This window comes from Mustela nivalis (assembly GCF_964662115.1).
Source record: "Mustela nivalis genome assembly, chromosome: 15".
Taxonomy (NCBI): domain Eukaryota; kingdom Metazoa; phylum Chordata; class Mammalia; order Carnivora; family Mustelidae; genus Mustela; species Mustela nivalis.
Genome location: NC_139034.1, coordinates 4384005 through 4406431, shown reverse-complemented (window position 1 = coordinate 4406431; position 22427 = coordinate 4384005). Strand labels below are relative to the sequence as shown.

The window sequence follows — 22427 nt, the reverse complement described above, 5'->3', positions numbered from 1 at the left end:
TCCAACTAGATCAAAGTAAGGCTGATACTTTGTAACTAGAGAGCTAAAGCCCTGTTATTGAGAGCTGAAGTTTGAGAGTGAAATACATATAAATAGGGTAGCCTTGGTGGCTCAGTCAGTTAGGCATCTGCCTTTGGCTGGGGTCATAATCTTGGGGTCCTGGGATCGAGTCCTGTACTGGACTCCTTGTTCTGCAGGGAGCCTGCTTTTCCATCTGCCTCCGGTCCCCCTGTTTATGCACATGCTGACAAATTTTTTTAAATCTTTTTTTTTTTTTTTTTAAGATTTATTTGTCAATAAGAGGCAGATTGAGAGAGACCACAAGCAGGGGGAGCAGCAGAGAGAGAAAGAGAAGCAAGCTCTCCACTGAGCAGGGAGACTGATGCGGGGTTTGATCCCAGGACCCTGGGATCATGACCTGAGCCAAAGGCAGACACTTAATGACTGAGTCACACAGGCACCCCTCAATTATTAAAAAAACAAAAGAAAACAAAACAAAACAAAACCCAGGGCGCCTGGGTGGCTCAGTGGGTTAAGCCGCTGCCTTCGGCTCAGGTCATGATCTCAGGGTCCTGGGATCGAGTCCCGCATCGGGCTCTCTGCTCAGCAGGGAGCCTGCTCCCCCCCCCCTCTGCCTGTCTCTCCATCTACTTGTGATTTCTCTCTGTCAATAAATAAATAAATAAATAAATAAATCTTAAAAAAAAAAAACCCAAAACATATAAAAAAGGGACACTTCTTGGCTTGGTTGGGGTGTCACACAAAAGAGACACTGACTTACAGGAGTAGTTGATCTTTCAAAGACCAAATCAGATCTTAATTTAAACTTCAACCATAAAATTAAGATAAAGTGAAAACTAAGATAGTTTCCTCTAAAAAGTCAAGTCCATCAAAGCCGAGTCCAGAGAGAAATGCACACGGCCAACGTGCCCTTCACCTACAATTGCTTTAATGGTTTAAAAAGAACTTCTCACTTTTACAAATAATTGTGTTCATGGACAAACTTTCAGCCTACAGAAGGGAGTATGGTTTTAGCTCGCATTGCAGGATGTAAATAAAGAGGCCCCTGATACTGATTTCTGGACATCGTAAGCTGGCTGGCTTCTCATGTGGCTAGTTCTTGAAGCCCTTAAAACTAAGCTGAAACTTGGACTCTACTGAGAATTGGCAGAGATAGGACATTCTACCTCTAGCCTTATCCACCACACCTTATTTGGTCCCACTTACTTTCAAAAGTGAAAAAAATGTTTAATTACATACATCTGTGGCCCTTTATAGAGTCATGAACAAACCTCATTTGAGGCTTCTGGAATCCCTGGCCAGTCTGGGGTGAGCTAAGCCTCCTGCACTTCCATTTTACTCATGTAGCAGCTTGTGAAGATCTTTACTGAAGGTCACATTCAGCCCTGTTTTGTTATGGTCAGCAACTGATGACAGGCTGAATTCAGGGACTCAGGCCCCAGTACCCGGTAAAAAGTTTATCTGAGGATTCCAGTTGTGCTTCTAAAAAACCTTGCCAGAGGAGGAAGGGAGAACAGAATGGTTATAAAATACTTATATGTCAAGTAAAAAATTTTTAATATATGCAAAATTCCTAATATAAAAATAGTTTCTGCGTCATTGAAAACATTGAACAACAAAAAAAGTAGGTATATATGCTACTTTAAAAAAAAAAAAAGATTTCTTTTAGAAGCACCCATCTACCCATCTATCTGTAGAGGCTGGCACCTCTTCTGAGAGCGTCCTAAAAGCATGGCACTGTAGGGGGGGCGGGGGAAGGGTCTGAGCACTGAGGACCACGGAGGGAGGGCCACGGAGGGAGGACCACAGAGGGAGAGCCACGGAGGGAGGACCACAGAGGGAGAGCCACGGAGGGAGGACTACGGAGAGAGGACTACGGAGGGAGGGCCTCGGAGAGAGGCACACGGAGGGAGGACTAAGCAGGGAGGGCCCCGAAGCCACTTGGCCACACACCAGGCTCCGGCTACATGCGGAAGGCCCTGGTGCTACGCTCCCGACCTGCGGCCGTGTACCCGGTAACTTGCCGGCAGCCTTCACCAGCCCCATGCCTTTGCCTAGAAGAAAACCAGGCGATGCTGTGTGAGGGCAAGCCGTCAAGCAGTCGGTCGGAAGCGCTCTGCAGTTGGGCCGTGTCTCATTTACTGCTCTCCGTCGAGTCCGCTCGGGGGAGGCGGCTGAAGCAGCCCGCGCTCCGGGAGAGGGGCAGCAGCGCCTCAGGGCCGGCCGGGCTTGTCGCTGGGGCCGAGCAGGAGCTTGGCGCCCTGCTTGTCCATGCTGGAGTTGATGCCGTCCGCTTCCTTCTCCGGCTCGGGGACGCACGTGCAGCCCACCGGCACGGTGACGTACTCCTCGGCGTACACCGAGCGGCCGCCCGCGCACGCCGCGGTGCGCCGCAGGACGACCGTGGGCACGTACACCGGCGCGCTCCGGAAACGCAGGTCCTCCTCGCCGAACAGCCCGGTCAGGCAGCCTCTGCACAAGCAGTAGGCCTCGGGCAGGTACTTCGGGTACCTGGCAGGGTCGTAGGAAATTCTGCGGGGAAGAGAGCACAGCTTTAGTTCACGCTTTGCGGCAAGAGGAACGCCCTGCGCGCTGAGAGAGGGCAGCCAACAAGGACTTCCACTTCTGGGTTCAGAAGGTGTTGAGACCATTGACTAATGGAGCAGGAAGAAAGGTGGGGCCGGACGGTTCATCCCGCAGTTAGCGTCCACGCAAGATCCCAATCTTAGACGCACCATGTGACTGCTGTATGTTAAATGGTGAAGACAGTTTATAACTGTCAGTACATTCCCTAAAAATGCTCTCAGAGTCTGTGCTAATATACACAGAAAAGTAAAATGTATCTATTCACGTTAATGACCGAAATTCGTTGGCAAAGTGAAGAGATGTACAATGAAGCAGGCTCAGAGCCTGGAGTTAGAGCCTGGCGGAGGCGGCTGTAATCTGGAGCAGCCAGTAAGCAAGCCACATGCACACTGATAGGCGGCCACAGGGCCACCAGAATGTGAGACGCCCTCCCTGCTTCCCAAGGAAAGAACAGCCCTCAGCCCCAAAGCCCTAAGATCCCAGATCTGCCTCCCCTTCAGACACTAGGCTCTGTAGCCCCAGGGAACCACCCACATCCTTCCCCAGGAAGGTGCCACCTCTGCAAGAAGCTAGCTGGCCCAGGTGCCAGACGGTGCAGGCACCAGCCACAGGGCCTCTAACACAGCTATCAGCAAAGGCAGCTGCAAGACACCTGTCCAGAAGGTCACAAGGAGGTCCCTGTGTCTGTCAGGGTCTGTGTGCCCTCCTCTGTGAAGGGGCCAAAGCCATGCTGGGGAGGGCAAGCTGGCCAGCCTGGGACATTTGAGAAACTAATGCTGGTTTAAATGTAATCACTTCCACCCTCCTCCAAGGCTCTCTATTTTCTGGTCAGATGCCAAGAACCAATGTCAACACCTACAAAACAGCCCACTGCCACAATGCCAAGGGAATCTAGGGCTTTCACTGGGCCGGATGGCTCCCTGGGAGGGGGAAAAAAAGCACATTCTGGCAGGATTCTGCCCTCTGCCACCATCCCCTGCAATGAGCCAAGAGGTCAAAGCTGTGTTTGGTCACTAATGGAGATCCAGGGCTCTTCTGTAATGCCCCCTTGCACAGGGAAGGATGATCCCCATTCCTCATGGGACTGCCATTTCCCATGGCAATGGGAATTCTCATTTCCACGAATCTCCCCCACTTAAAACATGTGCAATCCTCTTACAAATGTTTCTCTTGCTTCTGGAACTGAGTCTTAGGGACCCTAAACTCTCAGAGCCAGAAGTCAGGACTTCTGGCCTCTCAAGCAACACACACACACTTGTAGACCCACAATGTGCCAAGTCCAAGAAGGCCCCAAAATTGCTGTGCCAATGAGAGCTTATGAAATAAATTTTTTTAAAAAGATTTTTATTTATTTATTTATTTGACAGACAGAGATCACAAGTAGGCAGAGAGGCAGGCAGAGAGAGAGGAGGAAGCAGGCTCCCCGCTGAGCAGAGAGCCCGATGCGGGACTCAATCCCAGGACCCCGAGATCATGACCTGAGCCGAAGGCAGCGGCTCAACCCACTGAGCCACCCAGGTGCCCCATGAAATAAATTTTTAAAAATAAGACATTCCTAGAGGTCTTTACAGCCCAGAACTTGGGATGTATATGGTTTCTCATCCAGGTTTCTGGACAGCAGAGTGTGGCTCCATGGAGAGGGACAGCGGCCCAGGCTGGCCTTCACCCTCTACGGCTTGCACAAGTTTTATATCCTTCTGCAGAAAACCCCTCTTGACTGGTTTTCTTATATGTCCCCCTGCTAATGACTAAAGTTCATTCACAAAGTTAAGAAATTTCCAGTTAAGAAGCATGCTCAGACCATCCAGTTAATGGGGCAATGAGGGGTAGGAGGCTTTGGAAAGGTAAGGGACAGGTCAGCGAGCAGTGGGGTGTCCCAACAACAGAGCTGAGGATTTCTTGCAGAGAGGAGCTGAAAGGTGGACAGACCAGCGGTGCTTACTGGGGCCTACTGGGGGCATCCCAGGGGTAGGAAGCAGAAGCCTGAATGAACTTCAAGCATGGGAGGGACAGGGTTGTTACACTGATTGGCCAAGAGACTTCTCTATTGAGAGCTCATGTCAGAGGAAGTGTTAACTCTCAATGGCAGGATGAGGGTGGGTGGTTCCAGATATGTAAGGAAAGTACATGGGTTTCTTTTTCTGTTTGGATCCAACATCTTTAGACATTAGTAGACTGAAGCATGATTGGGTGGGAAAGAGTCTAGAAATTGTTATTTTCACACAGCACCAAATTTACTCACTGCCAACTACATGCCAGGGACCATGACCCCTTGAGCCCGGAGCTGGGGGGCCCACCCAGGCACAGCGGTGGGTGAGCTGGATAACACCTGCTGCACGCAGAAAGGCCAGTGAGGCCAGGAGCCAACAGTTAAACTAGAGGACCCAGCCCAGCCTGCCACTTGAGCATTCTAAAGCCAAGAGGGACATCTGCAGTACTTGGCCACTGTCTGAATGTGGGGGATAAGGTCAGAGGAAAAGTCAGCAGTGATTCCACAGCTTCCTGTTGGGGTGACCAGAAAAATGGGAGTAGCAACAGAGGGAGGGGGAGCTAGGAGGCCTCAGGCCTGGCCATCCCTACGCTGAGGCACAGATATCTTCACCTCCCTTCTCACTGTTATAAGGCAAAGGCAGAGTCAAGGGTGAAGGCTATGAAATCTGTTATGCGCAAACAGGAAGAGGGAGGGGTGGGGACTGTCTACACAATGTAAGTCATCTCTGAAGCCAAAACATTGAAATTTATACTGATTTTGTCTATTCATCTTTCCCTCCAACAGAAACACAAAAATAGTGGTTGAAAAAATATTTTTTAAGCTTCTCATTACCACTTTTTCCTCAGATCTGCCATGAGGAGCTTTTGGAACAAATGAGCTCTATCCTTGCAAGGACTGACAAAGTTGACCACCCTTACCATTCCAACTTTTTCAACCTCCTCTGTAAAGCCTTGTTCTTACCCCTCATCTGAGGTATGCAGAGGCACAGCACTGGGAGGACAAGTCAGGACAAATCCAAACTCTTTGTTTTGCCTTCAGAGGCCTCTGCAGCATGGTCCCTACTCCATTCCTTTCCAGCATTGCCTCAAGGTCTCCTCCTTCACACATTCTAGGCTACAGTCATCCCAAAGAGGAATGCCCCTTGCATGTGCTACAGCTCAACTTTTACTCAAGATGCCCTCCCCCCAAAACCAATATTAAATCTTGCCATATTTTAAGGTCCAATTCAAATCATCACGAGTTTTCAAATTTCCTTAGCCAAATTCATTCTCTTTCTCCCCCAGGTCCTCACAACACTTGGTGCCTTTGAAACAAAGCTACACTTTTTCTATGTTTTCCCCTGGGAGGGAAGATTCAGGGCTGTACTCTTACTCATCCTTTCCCCTAACATGAGAGAAAGAGTTTGGTAGATGGTGAGCTGCTGATGGTGAGTCTGGACTGCAGAGCTCCCTGTCCTTCATACCCTTAGGTCCATATAAGGCCCTAACTTAAAGTTTGATGAAAAAGGAATTTATACTACCTCTGGTCACCTTCAATATTTATTCAGTAACATCTGAGTGTAAGTGTGATGTTTCAGCCAATGAGGATAGAGATGAAACACAGATCTACTAACCAAGGACTCACCATTTCTGGGGATAAACACTTAGAGAGTTCATCCAGCTGTGGCAGCTGGGAAGGCTTCCTAGCAAAGGTGGTTCCTGGGTGGATTCATCCAGATGAGGGCGGGAGAAAGGGCAGTTAGGACAGAGGGCAGAGCCTAGAGCCCAGGGATCATGTCAGTATTAGGGAACTGCGGAACAGGAAGGGAAGTATGAGATGATGCAGGGGTAATCTGTGGAGGCTGGGTCATTTAGGGGCCTCAAATTCATAGGGAGGAATTTGGATTGGACCGTGAAGGCAAAGGGGAGGATGTTAAAAAGGGAAGTGACCCAATCAGATGGAATTTTAGATAGATCTTCCAGCCTACACAGTAGAATATGGTCTGGAGCCCAAGAGAGAGGTACTGGCTGAAGGTAGAGATTTTTTTTTTTTTTAAGATTATTTATTTATTTGACAGAGAGACGATACAACGAGAGAGGGAGCATGAGCAGGGGGAGTGGGAGAGGAAGAAGCAGGCTTCCCATAGAGCCGGAAGCCTGATGCAGGGCTTGATCCCAGGACCCTGGAATCATGACCAGAGCCAAAGGCAGATGCTTAATGACTGAGCCACCCAGGTGCCCCAAAGGTGGAGACTTTTAAATTATTAGCATATAGGGACGCCTGGGTGGCTCAGTTGGTTGGACGACTGCTTTCGGCTCAGGTCATGATCCCGGAGTTCCGGGATCGAGTCCCGCATCAGGCTCCCAGCTCCATGGGGAGTCTGCTTCTCCCTCTGACCTTCTCCTCGCTCATGCTCTCTCTCACCTCCTCTCTCTCAAATAAATAAATAAAATCTTTAAAAAAATTATTAGCATATAGATGGTAGTTAAATAAGATAATTCAGGGAAGTATAGGGAGAGACACAAAATGAAAGACAGGGAAAAGCAAGAGGAGGGGCAGCGGGAGAGGGGTAGAGAGAGAATCTTAAGCAGACTCCCCACAGAGTGTGGAGTCCGATGTGGGGCTCCATCCCACAACCCCAAGATCATGACCAGAGCTGAAATAAAAAGTCAGATGCGTAACCAAATGAGCCACCCAGGTTTCTGGGAAAACCAATTTTTAAGGGAGAATATGTCTTACTGTGGAGATTGACAGAATCAGGAGTGGCAATCCCTGAGCCAAGGAGGGTGGATGCTAAAGAGGGGCTGGCCAAAAATTGGAACTGAGGGGGCCAGTTTACTGGAACTAGAGGGATGGAGGAACATGTTAAATGGCACTATGAGGATATGACCAACAGCATACAGAATGCTGGAAATTCAGCACATGTTTATTCCAAGGGAGAAAGGGAGGGAGGGAACCCCAAAGAACACTGAGGAGAGTGACATAAATACAGGGGACATGGGGCACCGCTAGCTGCTTTACATCCACTGTTTCTGTGCAGTTGTGAATTGAGCAACATTTTACTTGTAAGTGTCTCCGTTTGGATGAAAACTTATGATTGCTTAAAAAAAAAAAAAATCGGGGCACCTGGGTGGCTCAGTGGGTTAAAGCCTCTGCTTTTGGCTCAGGTCATGATCCCAGGGTCCTGGGATCGAGCCCCGCATCAGGCTCTCTGCTCAGCGGGGAGCCTGCTTCCTCCTCTCTCTCTGCCTGCCTCTCTGCCTACTTGTGATCTCTGTCTGTCAAATAAATAAATAAAATCTTAAATAAATAAATAAATAAATCAGGGGCACCTGGGTGGCTCTGTGGTTAAAGACTCTGCCTTCAGCTCAGGTCATGATCCCGGGGTCCTGGAATCGAGCCCTGCATTGGGCTCTCTGCTCAGCAGGGAGCCTGCTTCCTCCTCTCTCTCTGCCTGCCTCTCTGCCTGCTTGTGATCTCTGTCAAATAAATAAATATCTTAAAAAAAAAATTAAACCCAAACTAAGGAACTTTCCAAAAAACAACTGAAGGTACTCTTTAAAAGTGTCACAGTCTCAAAAGACAAAGAATGAAAAACTGCCGCAGCCTGAAAGCCACTAACGGGTCTAACCACCAGAGGCTGCGTGTGAGCCCGGGTGAAGTGCTGGGGCAGACAAGGAACTTAGTGGACTGGCTCTGAGTAAGGACTCTGGGTTCTAGGATTGTTATCAAGCATTTTCTGATCTTGATAATTCTACTGAGTTTTGATGCTGCCGTTTAGGGAATCTGGGTAAAGGGTACACAGAAATTCTTTGTACTAATTTCATAAAGGTTTTTGTTAGTTTGAAACTATTTCAAAATGTAGACTTAAATAATATAATAGAAAAAAAAGAGAAAAAATTTTAAGGTTCTAAAAAACCACTAATAAGGTAATTAGGGAACTATGAACCTGACTGAATATTTGAAGATATTTGGGAAGTATGAACTTCCAGGTGTGTTAATGGTATTGTGTGGTTTTATTTAACAGAGTCCTTATCTTTTAGAGATGCACACCAGATACAAGAGTGTACACAGACATACATACACAAACAGTGCTAAATGCTTGCGAAGTTACAAAGTGCCCTGGGAATTGGCCAACTGGAAAGTTAGTCGTGATCATTACTTTTGCAGATTTTCCAGCTCTCACGGTGGCCACTGGGCAAGGGTACGGCCCCTCCATGAACATTCATGCCAGCCCATCAGGACAAAGTAATGCAAAGTATACACAAACCACTGCGAACACGTGGGTGCCTGGAGGCTACGGCCCCAGGAAAGTCTGAGGCAGGTTTAGAAAAGGAGTGCTGAGCAACCTACACCCAGGCAGGAAAGCAGCAACCACATGGGTAGGAAACTTCCAGCAGGTCACCGTAGCTGGAATGACATGAGTGCAAGCTCATGCGTACAGGGGGCGGAGATTTAGTAAAACGTGTAAGAAGTGGACAGGATCTTTGAAGACCAGCGCAAAAAGTCTGGATTTTATCTTCCAGATCACGGGAAGCCATGTGAGGATGGTAAGCATGTAGAAACCCGATCAGTGGACGTTTAGAAAGACCATTTTGATAGTGGCGTAGACCCAACTACAGGCCAAAATCGGGGCTGGGGCAGGAAGGTCAGGCACAGCCTCTTCACACTCAGTTTCCTCCAATGCTAGTGTGACCTGGGGGCATCCAAGATCCCTTTCAATTCCAAGTAGTTGGGATTTATCTTTATCTATGCACTCCTGTATGCAGGTAACAATCTGTGTAACAATCCTCATACCATCTGTTAATGATAGGCAGAATGAACAGTCACTTAGATGCTGTGATCATCAGAAGGCTCATCATCTGACTAAAAATATCTACTCCACCCCTACCAGTCGGCCCCCCAGGACTGAAATTTCCACTGGGACAGTGACACTTCTGGGCTAAGGCATTATGACAAAGAGACATCTGCCTATCCCCACTTCTGCCCAGTACATGGAACATAATAACAAGGCATATGCATTGGTGGGTTTCAAATTGTGGCTTATGATCAAGAGGTTTCTCTTAAAATAGAAATGTGCTACCAAGGGGAGGGGTGCAGATACAATGCAAATCACATCCTGATACCCAGTATGGTGGTTATCAATCCCAGCAGGTACCATGGAAGAGAGAAAGCACAAAGACGGACATTCTGAAGGACACTAGTTGGGGGGAGGTGGGGAAGAGATCAGGAAGAAAGGTCTAGAAGCTTTGGAGACACAAAGTTAAAGCCTGTCACCCCAACCTCCTGGCTTAAGAGTCTGAGGAAATTATCAGCCTGGAGTGTTTTCTAGTTAAAGAAAGCTACCATGAAAACAAGACATCAAGAAACTCCAACACAGATCCTTTTCTCTTACCAAACATGGAAATGCAATTGAGTAAGAATCCTGCACGGCTGTCTTGCCTCCTTGTGAGCAATAATTCTTTTGTCTTTACATTTTCTGCATGCTACACTGTGGAAGCTTGGCACCGGAACATACTTGAAACAAATCAGGTTTTCCCCTCTGATGGGATCCAAAAGTGTCCCTGGGGCCACGTGTGAAGCCTGGCTTGAGTGAGTGACAGCTGGCCCAGCTTAATCCAAGAACAAAGGACAAGTCCTCCAGAGATGATTAGAGGTGATGGAAACTGAGCTTGGAGAGGAATGTGAGTGACAGCAGAGACAGAAAAGAGCACTGCCCCTGGGACCCTGAACTTGGTAGGAAACAATTCGAAGCTGTTCCCCAAAGACTGCCACCTGGAGAACAATGCGTACATTCCGGCAGACAGAACCACAGCCACCCGATGTGCTCTCCATCCCATGCCCAAGTATAGCTTGGTATTTGCTGGCACAAACTCACCAGCATGGTTCACCTTCCCACTTTGCAAAACATACAATTATTTTGATCTCAAGACAGCAGAGGCTAAGTATGATTGTTTCACAGCCATTCCAAGATCCCAAACTAATGGAACAAAGTTGGGGAAAATGCCTTCTCTGGTTCAGATTGGAGACCCACAAGGACTGAAATGGTCTAAGTGGAAACAAAATTGTCTCAAAATTGTCTTGCCAGATCTTAAGGTCAATGTGTTCAACTCATTGTCAATTACTTTTTTAAAAAGGGCAGGATGAAAAAAACGGGGGGGGGGGGCAGGATGGAGTCATAAGCCTAAAATTTCAGTCCTATTTAGGTACCAATACCATTGCCTCTGCCTGGTTCTTTGGATGAAGCTGATGACTAGGCTACTTCCTCCAGCTTCCTGATGGCAGGACTGTTAATGTGGTATTTTTTAATCCATGTTTTTTGTTTACAAAGGACAGCTGTCATCTACTGAGTTTCTGAGATTCCCTAAATTAATCTATAAAGTACAGTTCTAAACAAAATCCCAGTAGAGTTTTTGTAGAACTTGGCAAGCTGATCCTAAAATTCATAGAAAGAGAAAAAGTCCAAGAATACACAAGATAATTTTGCAAAGGAAAGAGGGGGACTCACTTTACCAGAGATTAAGATCTTCTGAAACCATGGTAATACATGGCAGCCCTCTGGGGAAACTGAGGAGAACCAATTTCCCTTCCCAAGAGCTAAGATTCCTCTGCAGAATACCTGTCTTTTTGCCCAGCAGGTGGGCAATAACAAAAGGCAGAAACAAGATTTCCAAACTGTGGTTTTCCGACCACGTGCATAAGAACCACAGTGGGAGTTAAAAGCAGAGATTCTCACCCTTGACCCCCTGAGTCAGGATTTCTGCATACCAGCCAGCTGTGCATGTGACTTGTCTTGCTTACTTGAAGTGGGGAGTCACTGACGGTCAGCAGGAGCCTGTTCCACAGCACAGCCAGCAGTTTCTTCAAAAGGTAGCCACATATATATTTACTGCAGTTGATAGCAAGTAATTAGATGATTGCATTTTCCCCAATACACCCAATTTTCATGATCCTACCAGTGTAGCACTCCCTACACTGAGAAATCTAGCTAATGCAGAAGGTCAGTGTTAACCAAACAAGCAACTGGCATTGTAGAGAGGATGGAGTGCGGATCTCAACTGTGCTTCACTGGAGGCCCACAAAGGAGCTTTCAAAACTAGTGATCACTATTCCCCCCACCCCAGAGATTCAGAATTCATGGTTCTGGCATGGGGCCAAGGTATTGGGATTTTTTTAAAGCTCCCCAGATTATTCCAACATGCGACCCTGGTAGAGGCCGGTAGGTCTCCAGATATGAGAGATAATGAGTCACTGAGATGGGGGTTTGTATAACCTTCCAATTTCTTTTTCCCTTTGGAACCAGCCCTGAAGCTAGGTGGTTATGAGACTATCGGGGAAAGAATGGCTCAGAGCTGCTATGAGAGGGCTCTGTTTGTAGGCCAGGGAGTAGCCAGGGTCATAAGGACCACAGTTTCCCTCTGCTGTAAAGCTGCGGCCAGCAGCTCCAACGGTTCTACCCTCTCTCTATTCCCTAAGGCCTGAGAGAGCCAAGATCTTCAATACATGCTGCCAAGGAGCTCTGAAAAAAGTTCTTCTGGCCCCTGCAAGAAAACAGCAGTTGTGCATTTCTCCTGAAAGAGGACATGGAAAAATCAGCCTGGGAGAGCAAAGTCTGAGCTGGCACTGATGCCCTGGAGTCAGAGCCCCAGTGGATTTCACCTGGCCCTCTTCACTGGCCAAGGAGAGCTAGGGGTCAGCCCTACCTCCCTGTGGGGACTGAAGTTGACTTTGGTGTGATCCTGAACTTGGCATCAAGGTCAGTCCTGAAGCTGAGCCAGTGAGGCAGGCTCCAGAACTGACCAGGCTCTCCTGCCAACCAGGCTGGCTCTGGACTACTGGGAACCTGGAAGGACTCACAGCTTGTCCGTCCTTTCCCTTTCCTGAGAAGGAAACTGAGGCACTGATAAGGCGAGGGGCTTGTCCAAAGTCTTTCAGCTCACCTGGCTTCCTCCCATCCGCTGCCCCACCCACAAAGCCACGCCACGGTTGGGGTATTCAGCTGGTAGCCAGATGCTTCGTAAGTGCTAAATCTACAAGCAGGAAATCCACTGATGCCATGTAAAATCTGTTTTCTGGAAGATCAGCGAAGATGAGAGAGACTCATGGCTTGGGAAAGAATTTGGAAGATAATTTGGAAAAAAAGCTTTCCCAGAGGGAAAGAGAGAATGAGAAATTAGAATGAGGGCCAGAATTTCTCAAAGGGTTTTATTCTTTTGTCATGGCAAATGCCACACACTCACTGCAGCTGGGAAATATCTCTTCAAAGGAAAAACATAGCTCATGCCCACGGGGTGGCTTAACTATCTTTCCAGGGGAAGCTGCAGAATTTGGGTTCAAAGCCATCTTTGATGTGTCCGTCCTTGGGGCAGCCGGGTGAAGCACCTCCGTGCATTAAGGGTGGAGCCCACCTTGATCTGAAATGAACCAGCTGTTGCCTTACAGTGTTCAGGAGGAATAATTCATACCAAAACATTAGCCTAAGCTATTTAATTCTGGAAGAGTCCTTAGCAGATTATTTTCTCTTTGACCTCATTACTTTAGTGAGCAATGTACTCATTACCATCCTTCAAAACCTTCATGTGCCATTTCTGGAAGACAGGCACCATAAGGAATTTCACTTCGTGGTATGTGTGTTCCTTCCAGAACTTGGCCCAATTCTTCTGTTGGTATCAAGAGTACAAACATTCTATTCAGGTGAGGACATTTGGAAGAGGTGACGATGGATGAAATATTATCATTATCCCTGGTTGCTCTAACAATGCCAAAGTAAAACCCAGGCAGTTGAAGAAAATAACTATCAAAGCAAAATGAACATATCTGTTTTCAGAAAGAGAGACTTTAATCCCATGACAATGCTCTTATTTTTACTCTGTGAAACAATGATATGTGCAGTAGAGCCCGTTATATTGAGCAGCTCAGAGAAAAAAATCCACACAGTACTTCGGCCAATTAAACGTCACTTATCCATAAAAAGTTTTCCAGGGTTGGGGCAAGGGGAGGGGCGGTGCTCTGCTGGTTAAGTGGTTAAAGGGCTGCCTTTGGCTCTGGTCATGATCCCAAGGTCCTGGGATCTAGCACCGCCTCCCCCACCCTCCCCACAGTCAGACTCCCTGCTCAGTGGGGAGTCTACTTCTCCCTTTCCCACTGCATTCCATCCCACCCCCACCCCCGCTGCCCCCGCGCTCTCCCTCTAATAAATAAATAAAATCTTAAAAAAGTATTTTGGGGTGGGGTGTATCAACATTTCATAAACAAGCTGCCTTGAACCATGAGTGTCTCCTTTTCTAGGACAATGGGTTTGGTTAGCAGTGCCCTCACCCTCCCTCCAAGCTGTAACTGGAGACTTCCCCAGCGGGCAATCGGATACTACTTCTGCTCTGTCCGCCCTCCCCTGTCCCTTTCCCCAGCCCTTCCTTTCTTGAACAGAGAGGTACCACAGTGAGCGGGCACAGAAAGGGCACAGCACCTGCGCTGCTACACCATATACAGATATTCCTTGAAGGCATGCACATTCCTAGTTTGTTCTTAAGCCGTTTGCAAAAGCTGTAGATTTGAATCAGGGACCGAGGAAAAAGTGCACTTGCTAAGGAGAATTATAAACAGGAAAGGACGCTTCTCCATTCCAAAGATCACAGGGCCCGGCCTCCCCACGAGGAAGCTAGGCAGGTCCGCCACCGCGGCAGGGGAGAAGGCGGGTTGCCGCGGTGCTGCCCCCTGTCGGTCACAGTGGACGCCGCGACCCCATTGAGGCCCCCTCCCTGGGAGAAGGATTGGAGAGGGTGCAGTTTACAAGGCTTTGGGGTAAGGGAACCACTGTGCTTAATGCTGGGACACAAACATGCAAGTGCGTCAGGGGAAAGGGGGCATTTAAAAGGAAATATTTTTAAAGGGGGCTCAGTGCAGCAGAGAGAACTTCAACATTATACTAACTCCTCTCACTATCTCTGGTTAATGTTATATTCCCTTCACAATTTTACAAATGACATGATGAGGGAAAAGTGATGTGACCGTTGCCCTGAGAATGTGCGAGGAAAGCGGCAGGTCTGTGTTCTGAGCACTGCCTTGGCTCGGGCAGTATGTGGGGAGTGGACGCAGCTGTTTCTGCCGTGGTGAAAGGGAATAGGTGATGGACAGTCCCAGGGGAAACAGGATGTTTGGGTTAGCTGAACTGAAAGGTTAGAAGAGGGTGAAGCACAAATACCCTTTTTATTTCAACCTTTCCTGACGAAAACCTTTCTAAAGTGCAGTGTTGCTAAATATCCGATGATAGATTTATCATGAAGAACATGAAGTTCATCCCTGTAAATGGGCATCACTGGTCTGGCCCAGGGGACGGTGGTGACCTTGCCTGACTCACACATGAGCTGGAAGCCATTGCTGTTGCTGTGCCCCTCTTCCCCAAAAAAGTCACCTGTTGAAAGTTCTGGTAATAGGGAGTGGTGCCAATTTGGGTTCTGCATGGGAAAAAAATCAGCCTATCCGATCTGGTGATTGTACTATTGGACTCTCCTCCAGCCTGTCCCCCTGCTGAGACAGCTCCTCCTCCCCCAAGGCTCCTCTGTCCTGGGAGGATTTGCCCAGCTGTGGGTGGTCTCACCCCTCTTCCAACTCCCTGCTGGCAGCTGCCTTTATTTTTAAGTCCCTCACCCTCCCCACGCCCTTTCCTCTTTCTTCTCTGTTCTGTTACTTCTTCTTTCCATTTATTTCCCTTGCTGTGTTTGCTACCCATGAAGTTGTTTATTGCAAAATAAATTTAGGTATAGTCCCCTAAATTCACAGAAGGAAAGAGTTATATGGAAAAGTAGCAAAACCTAAAATTAAATTGTTGTGCATTAATCATAACCCAGAGAAAAGTTATCTTTAGACCATGACCCCAAATTGAGAAATATAAACAATTTAAAAATCAGAGTATTGGTAGGTGTTTATCTTTGGGGTTTCAACATCAATGAGTGATGTGTACCTTTAAACCTTAATGAACCTCAGTGTTCTTACAATGTATTTCTTACTATGTCAGTTTGGCTTCAAAAAGTTAATGCGCAATTACATTGATTTTATTCTTGGCATTTTGTTTCTAAAGCTAAAGAGAAACAAACATGATGCCACAAAGTAAATGAGAAAATATTTTTATATTCTGGAAGTTGAATGCTGCTTTTCTACTAGCACATTGGTCAGGAGCATGGGCCAGATGGAATGAAAGATCCAGGATGAGGTCCTGGCTCTACCATTTAATGCCTAAACTCTTGGCCCAATACCTTCATGTCTCCAGGCCAAGTTCCCCACCCATAGCAGCTTAGCTGTGGGGGCACAAGCGGCCCCAGAAAGTACAGTGTCTCTCCTGTCAGCCAGAACAAACAATTCTCTTCAGACCAATGCTCAGGGAAAATCAAGGCTGTAGTTACCTGTTAAGTTTTGTTTCTTCACTCTCTGCTTTTTCCTCATGGTTGGTGAATTTCCCTTTCTGCTCTCAATTTAAAAAGGAAGATGTTTTTGAAATCAGTAATACATGCACATGGTAGAAAATTCAAAAGATATGAAGGAGTGAAAAGTAAGTCTACTTCCTCCTCCATCCCCAGCCTTCCAGTTCCCTTCCTGACAGGCACCATGATAACCATGTTCTAAAGCTGCCCCTAAGTGTATGGGGGTGGTGTGTGTGTACATTTAAAAATAACATATGTATGTGTTATATAATAGCTTCTCTTTAACATGCAAATAAAGCTATTACATAGCTTCCCTCTAACATATGACACTGTACTGCAACTTGCCGTGTTGCCCTCTATGTTGGTGATGGACTGGTCTCATTAGGCAGGTTTACAGCTGCCCCATATCTCTTTCTGGCTGTTTTATGACATTTTATTGACCTAGTTGCCTATTGGTGGGTGTTGGGATGGTTTCCAATGCCCTATTACCACCACGGACACACTTGTACATACATCATTTGCTACACAGACAGGTGTGGCTGGTGGAGTAAACCGGTACCTAGAGCTGCTGGGTCAAAGAGCAAGTATATTTAAAATGTGAATGGCTAATACCTGGTTGTGTGGTTTCATACCCCCTGCTGTAATGAGACTGCCTTTTTCCTCACCCCTTTGCCAACAGAGCCAAGTTTCTCAGCCCTGTTTTAATATGCATTTCACTTTAGGTTGCCTGAGTTTCACGTAACTGACTTCCTTTACCAGGAACTACTCATGATCTTTGTTCCACCCTATATTACATATTTTCCTTTCTTTCTTTCTTTCTTTTTTTTTTTTTTTTAAGATTTTACTTATTTATTTGACAGACAGAGACCACAAGTAGGCAGGGAGGCAGGCAGAGAGAGAGGAAGGGACGTAGGCTCCCGGCTGAGCAGAGAGCCTGATGCGGGACTCGATGCTAGGACCCTGGGATCATGACCTGAGCTGAAGGCAGAGACTTTAACCCACTGAGCCAACCAGGTGCCCTTCTAATTTTATTTTATTGTTTATTTTACCAAGAAGAAATGGCATATAACTGTGTAGGTGAATGTATCAGTCTTGTCTTTTATGGCTTTGGGGGAGTCTGTAAGCTACTAAATTGGCCTCTCCACTCCAAGACTGTAAATATAATTGATTGTGTTTTTTATGGGTTTGTGGTTTTATTTTTACATTTAAATCTTTCAGTCATTTGTTATTTATTTGTATATAGAAGTGAGATACAATCATGTTTTTCCAGTTGGTTACTCAGTTGTCCCAACACCATTTTGAATGATCCATCTCCCCCTTAAAAGTATGAAAAGTCACCTTATAATCCAATTTCTATTTTAAATCCTATCTTATCCACCTAAGTCATCCTTTCCGTGCCTTCCTGTATTTCTTACTGGCAGTCTGTTTCCCCATCCTTCTTCCTTTGGTGTTCTGACTCGTTTTAGACTTAACATACTACTTCTAATTCTATACTTAGAGTTGCAGAGGCGAGTGTACTCTTCCCCCCAGGCTACACAGGTCCCACAGTGAAACCACTAAGAAACCAGTCCTGTCCTTCTACACACTGCTTTAGAAGAGGTTTTGAGCTTCTATGAGAAATTTTTTTTTTCCAGTCTTCCAGTGACTCTGGAGCATGGAGAAGTGATCAGAGGTCAGGAGAGAAGAGAGGCCATCTCCTGGTGGGAGAAGGCAGGGCTTGCTTTAGCACCCAGCAGTTTGGAGTCCTGGCCCAGTTCCCATTCCTAAAAGACTGTCCTTCGTTCAGAGAGTGTAAGCCTCCATTGGCTCACAGGGGAGTAATGTCATCGGTATTTCTAAATAATAAGAAAACTAATGCAGATGATACCATCATCAGCCACCTGATACAGATATAGCTCCTGCTGCCAGGCTCCATACAGCACAACCTGGGCAGCTTAGACCCGGACTGCTCTATGCTGTGTGTTGTTCTTTTCCATGACCTACCTTAGCCACTCCCTCCTCCCTGCTGCTCTTAGAACTTTTCCAGGAGACACAGGTAAGGTAGTAAAGGCAACTCAACTTAACTTACTATGCAGAATTCTAGGGCTGACACCTCCTGATCTGTACTTCAGTCCCAATCTTTCTTCTGAGACCACATTTCCAAGTCAAGTTGGATATTCATATCTGTGTTCCTCTTAGGCAAGTAAAACTAAACTCAACAGGTCTACTACTGAATTTACTTTCACCCAAAAAACTCTCCTCATTCATTTTCTCTGTTTTGCTTAAATACCATCAACAACGCAAGCCAGAAACACAAGAGATGCCCAAGGAGGTCTTGAAAGGTCACTACTGTGTGTTACTCTTTTGCCTTTCAGACCACAGCCTAGCCTGGGAGACATCTATTTGCCAGGAGAGCTTAGAATTCATTAAAAATTCTCACTTTGCGGGCGCCTGGGTGGCTCAGTGGGTTAAGCCGCTGCCTTCGGCTCAGGTCATGGTCTCAGGGTCCTGGGATCGAGTCCCGCATCGGGCTCTCTGCTCAGCAGGGAGCCTGCTTCCCTCTCTCTCTCTCTGCCTGCCTCTCCGACTACTTGTGATTTCTCTCTGTCAAATAAATAAATAAAATCTTAAAAAAAAAAAATTCTCACTTTGCAACTTCTGCCTGGAGAAGACAAGCTCTTGTTTTGGGAGATCTTCCAAGCTTCTTTAATACTATTTAGCATATCAAGGGTGTAATATGAGGTTGGAGGAAAAAGGATAATATAAAAGCCCATCCTTTGGACTGTGGATATGATGGGAAGAAAGAGGAAAAGCAAGAGAATGAAGGCATCAAAAGGAATGCTTCAATATGTGTGTCCTGAGGGCATCAGACGAATGAAGAGTCAATTAGGGCAGGAGGGAGTTCTGGGCCTGACTTCCATGGTGGGAGGGAGCTCAGCCACAAGTGAACCTGATCCTCAGCAGAGCGGCCAGGAAGAGGGGAGGCCCCTGACTAGCAGGTGGGGGCTTGGAGAAGCCTGGATTGGTTTCAGACAAAATCATTACATTCTGCATATCTTAATAGCAGATATGCACTTAAAGGCTTAAAGACACTTAAAGACACTTAAAGCCTCAAGCCATTACATGTTTTACACTCTCCCTCTCCCTCACTCCCACATACAATCATCATGCACCAAATCTTGTCACTTTAACTTCTTTAAGTAATACCTTTCAAGCTGACCCTAGTCTCACTTTTTCCACTGCCGCACTGCCTCAGTCCAGACCCTAACTACCTTTTGCCGGAAGTACTGCACTGTGTCCTGTGTCTCCCCTCAGATCCATCCCTCATCAGGGGTGCCTTACCAAAACACAAAGTAGTCACATGACTTCCTTCATCAAAAAACATCCTACAGGATACATATCAAACTTGTAGCATTGCCTTTTAATTTTTTTTTAATTAACACATAATGTATTATTTGTTTCAGGGGTACATGTCTGTGATTCATCGGTCTTACACAATTCACAACACTCACCATAGCACGTACCCTCCCCGATGTCCATCACCCAACCACCCCATCCCCCGCCACAGCATTGCTTTTGAGGCCAAATCTAGTTCCTGCTTCCCTCTGCAGCCTCCTCTCTTGCCACTCCCAGCCACACAGAAACACACATGCGCTTGCCATTCTTCCATCTCTTCCCTCTTGTCATAAGCACTCCCTGTGAACCACACTTGTCCTTGCTTTTTCACTGAGGGCTTTTCCAGGTCTGTGGCAATGTGAGGGCTCCCTCCTTGTACAGCGAACTTTGAGTCCTTGAGGACGGTGGTACTCAACAGTTAACAGCAGGGAAGGGGACAGTCATAAATGTGTGCTGGGGACATTCCTGCCACACTATACCCTACCCAAGCCCTAGAACACCCCAGCCTCACTACTTTGTATGTTATTCCTTTCTTCTGAGATGACCTCTTTACCAGGCCAATCTCCGAGTTATGCCCATTCTCCAAAACACATTTCAAATGCCATTTTGATCCCCCTCACCACTTCACACTATCCCACTCTTAAGCTTTCCTGTCAAATAGTGTTCTGCCTTGTTTCTTTCCCAATTATCTCCACTTCTCCCTTAGACTATAAGCTCAGATGAAGGGCTTCTTAAGGTTTAATGCTCAACAGTGTCTGGACCACCGCCACAGGCACTCAGAAAATGTCTGCAGACAGCCACACTAGAACTTCACAGGTCTCCTGTACAAAATTCTAATGACGGATCACTCGGGTTGGTCCCTTGCGGAATCTACTGAACTATATACCTGGCAAATAGGTACTCAAGAAACATCTGCTCCGTATTCACTAATGAAAGGGTAAATAACGGGACACAGGTTTCCCTCCAGCGAGAGGTGATGAGACCTTTGCGGGAATTATTTATTCCCAGCCCAGTCTCTGCACTTGGTCCGCCCACCTCCCTACCTGCCCTGCCTCGCTACATCTGCCCATCCCCGTCCCTCTCCGCGACCCACCTAGCCACTCCCGACCGCCCCGCCCTGCCCCGCCGCACCTGCCCTGGCCACTCGCGCCCAGCCTGCCACGCCCGGCCCCGCCCTCCTCACCACCCACCTCACTTCCGCAGGCCCCACCCGCCGCATCCCACCTGCCTCGCCCAGCCCCGCCCTGGCCGCCCCACCACCGCCCCGCGGCTCACCTGTAGGCCCACGGCGACACGCTGCGCAGGTTGGTGGGCGGCCGGAAGCGCCGGTCGCCCGGCCTGCCCCCTGCCGGGCAGCTCGCGTTACGCGCTTGCTCGCGCGGCCCCAGCTGCAGCGTGTGGTGGAAGGCGCCGAGCACGCCCGCCGCCAGCCGCCCGTACAGCTGCTCCAGGAGCTCCTCGGGCCGGTCGGCGCAGCCCCGTGGCCGCGCCGGGCGTCTGTTCGCCCTCAGGGCACCTGCGGCCCGGCCAGGCCCCAACGCCAGCAGGACGCCGACCACCAGCATCCAGACCTGCAAGACAGGCCGCGCTCAGCGTCCGCCCGCGGCGGAGGAGCCCGCGCCCGCCCGCGCCCGGCCCGCCGCGGTCTGGGAGCCGGTGGGCGCCCCCCGTCGCGCAGCGGACCGTGAGGCGGGCCCGGAGGATGGGTGCTGACCAAACGGGCCCCCGAGCGCCGCCCCCGCCCGCCCGCCGCCCTCGGGGGCCCCGGGACCCTGCCCTGCGCCGGCCCGCGCGCCCCGGGCCGCCGCCGCCGCCGCCGCCCCGAGCCGGGGGCCGCGGGGGAGACGGCTGCGGGGTGCGCGTGTGCGTGTGCCTGCCGGGCTGCTGCGCCCTGGGCTGCGAGTGCCTGTGACGGCCGTCCGCGCCACTTACCCCCGCACGCGCCATCCCCCCGCGGCGGCGACCTCGACGCTCCGCTTGCAGCGCCCGGCGGGTCAGCGACGGAGCCTGCCGAGCCGGCGCCCGCGCTCGAGACGCCGGAGCCCGCCGCCCTCAGACTCACGCCCCCACACCCTCGTCATCCGCCCGCCTCCCTCCCGCGGGGGCTGCGCGGCCGAGGAGGGGCCCGCGCGGGGTCTCGGCGTGGACAGCCCTGGGTGCCGGCCGTCTTAGCACCGGACTTGGCTTGAGTGAGTTCCCTCGGGCGTTTCCTCCTCTGCGTCCGCGGGCGCGCACCGACGAGCCGGGGCCACGAGGTCGTTGCCCGGGTTCTCAGGAACAAGCCGGGGCTGCACCCTGTCCTTCTGGGACTGGAGCACATTTGCCCCCTGATGAAATGCACTCACCAGTAACCCCGGCATCCCCCCGGTTGTCAGGAGAGACCCGCACCACCTGAGGGCTGGCCAGACGCGTGGATTCGCGCCCGACGAAAGTGGCGCCTCCCGAGGCCCGGGGAAGAGCGAGCTCGGAACTGCGTGCTGCGCGGCAGACGGGGAGGACGAGCGAAGGTGCTGCGGCCCTGCCCTGGCGCGGGCCTGTCTGGCTGAAGAAGGCCTGGAAGGATCTGGGCAGATCTGCAGATCTCCAGAGCTCAAAAGTGGGGCCAGCTTTGTGAAGTTAGGGGAGACAGATTCTGGCTCAGGGCAAAAAGATTCTTCTAGTATTTAAAGCTCTCCGAGAATAGAACAGACCATCGGGAAAAAGAAAGAGCTAAAACCTAGAAGATTCTGTTCTTTAGGACGACTTCCTCTTCTGAGACTCCATAGTTCAAAGAAATAAATTTATTAGAGATTAAAACATTTCTTTTTAACAGGGTGAGAGGAGGTCGTTTCTCCTTTCCCCTCAACACTCACGAAACGAACCTTCTGTGCCTCTTCTAGCAACTCTAAAATCAAAGTACTAAAATCCCCCAACTTGCATTTTTACGTCTGTGAGTGGGCATCACTTGATCTATTACAGTGTTGGATAATTCCTACTCCATGATATCTGTAAGTGCAAGCAGTCTTGTAAAATAATATTCTGTGAATAAATTTAAAAATATATTTAAATGAAGGGAC

General features: G+C 48.7%; 1 protein-coding gene across 1 annotated transcript; it reads right to left on the bottom strand.

The window, feature by feature from the left end:
• Positions 1-932: 932 nt before the first annotated feature.
• Positions 933-21320, bottom strand: IL17D (interleukin 17D). Its single transcript, XM_082700924.1, is given in 3 exon segments — positions 933-2553; positions 20647-20957; positions 20959-21320. Coding segments are annotated over 3 exon segments (990 nt in total). The 5' UTR covers positions 21319-21320; the 3' UTR covers positions 933-2234.
• Positions 21321-22427: the final 1107 nt, after the last annotated feature.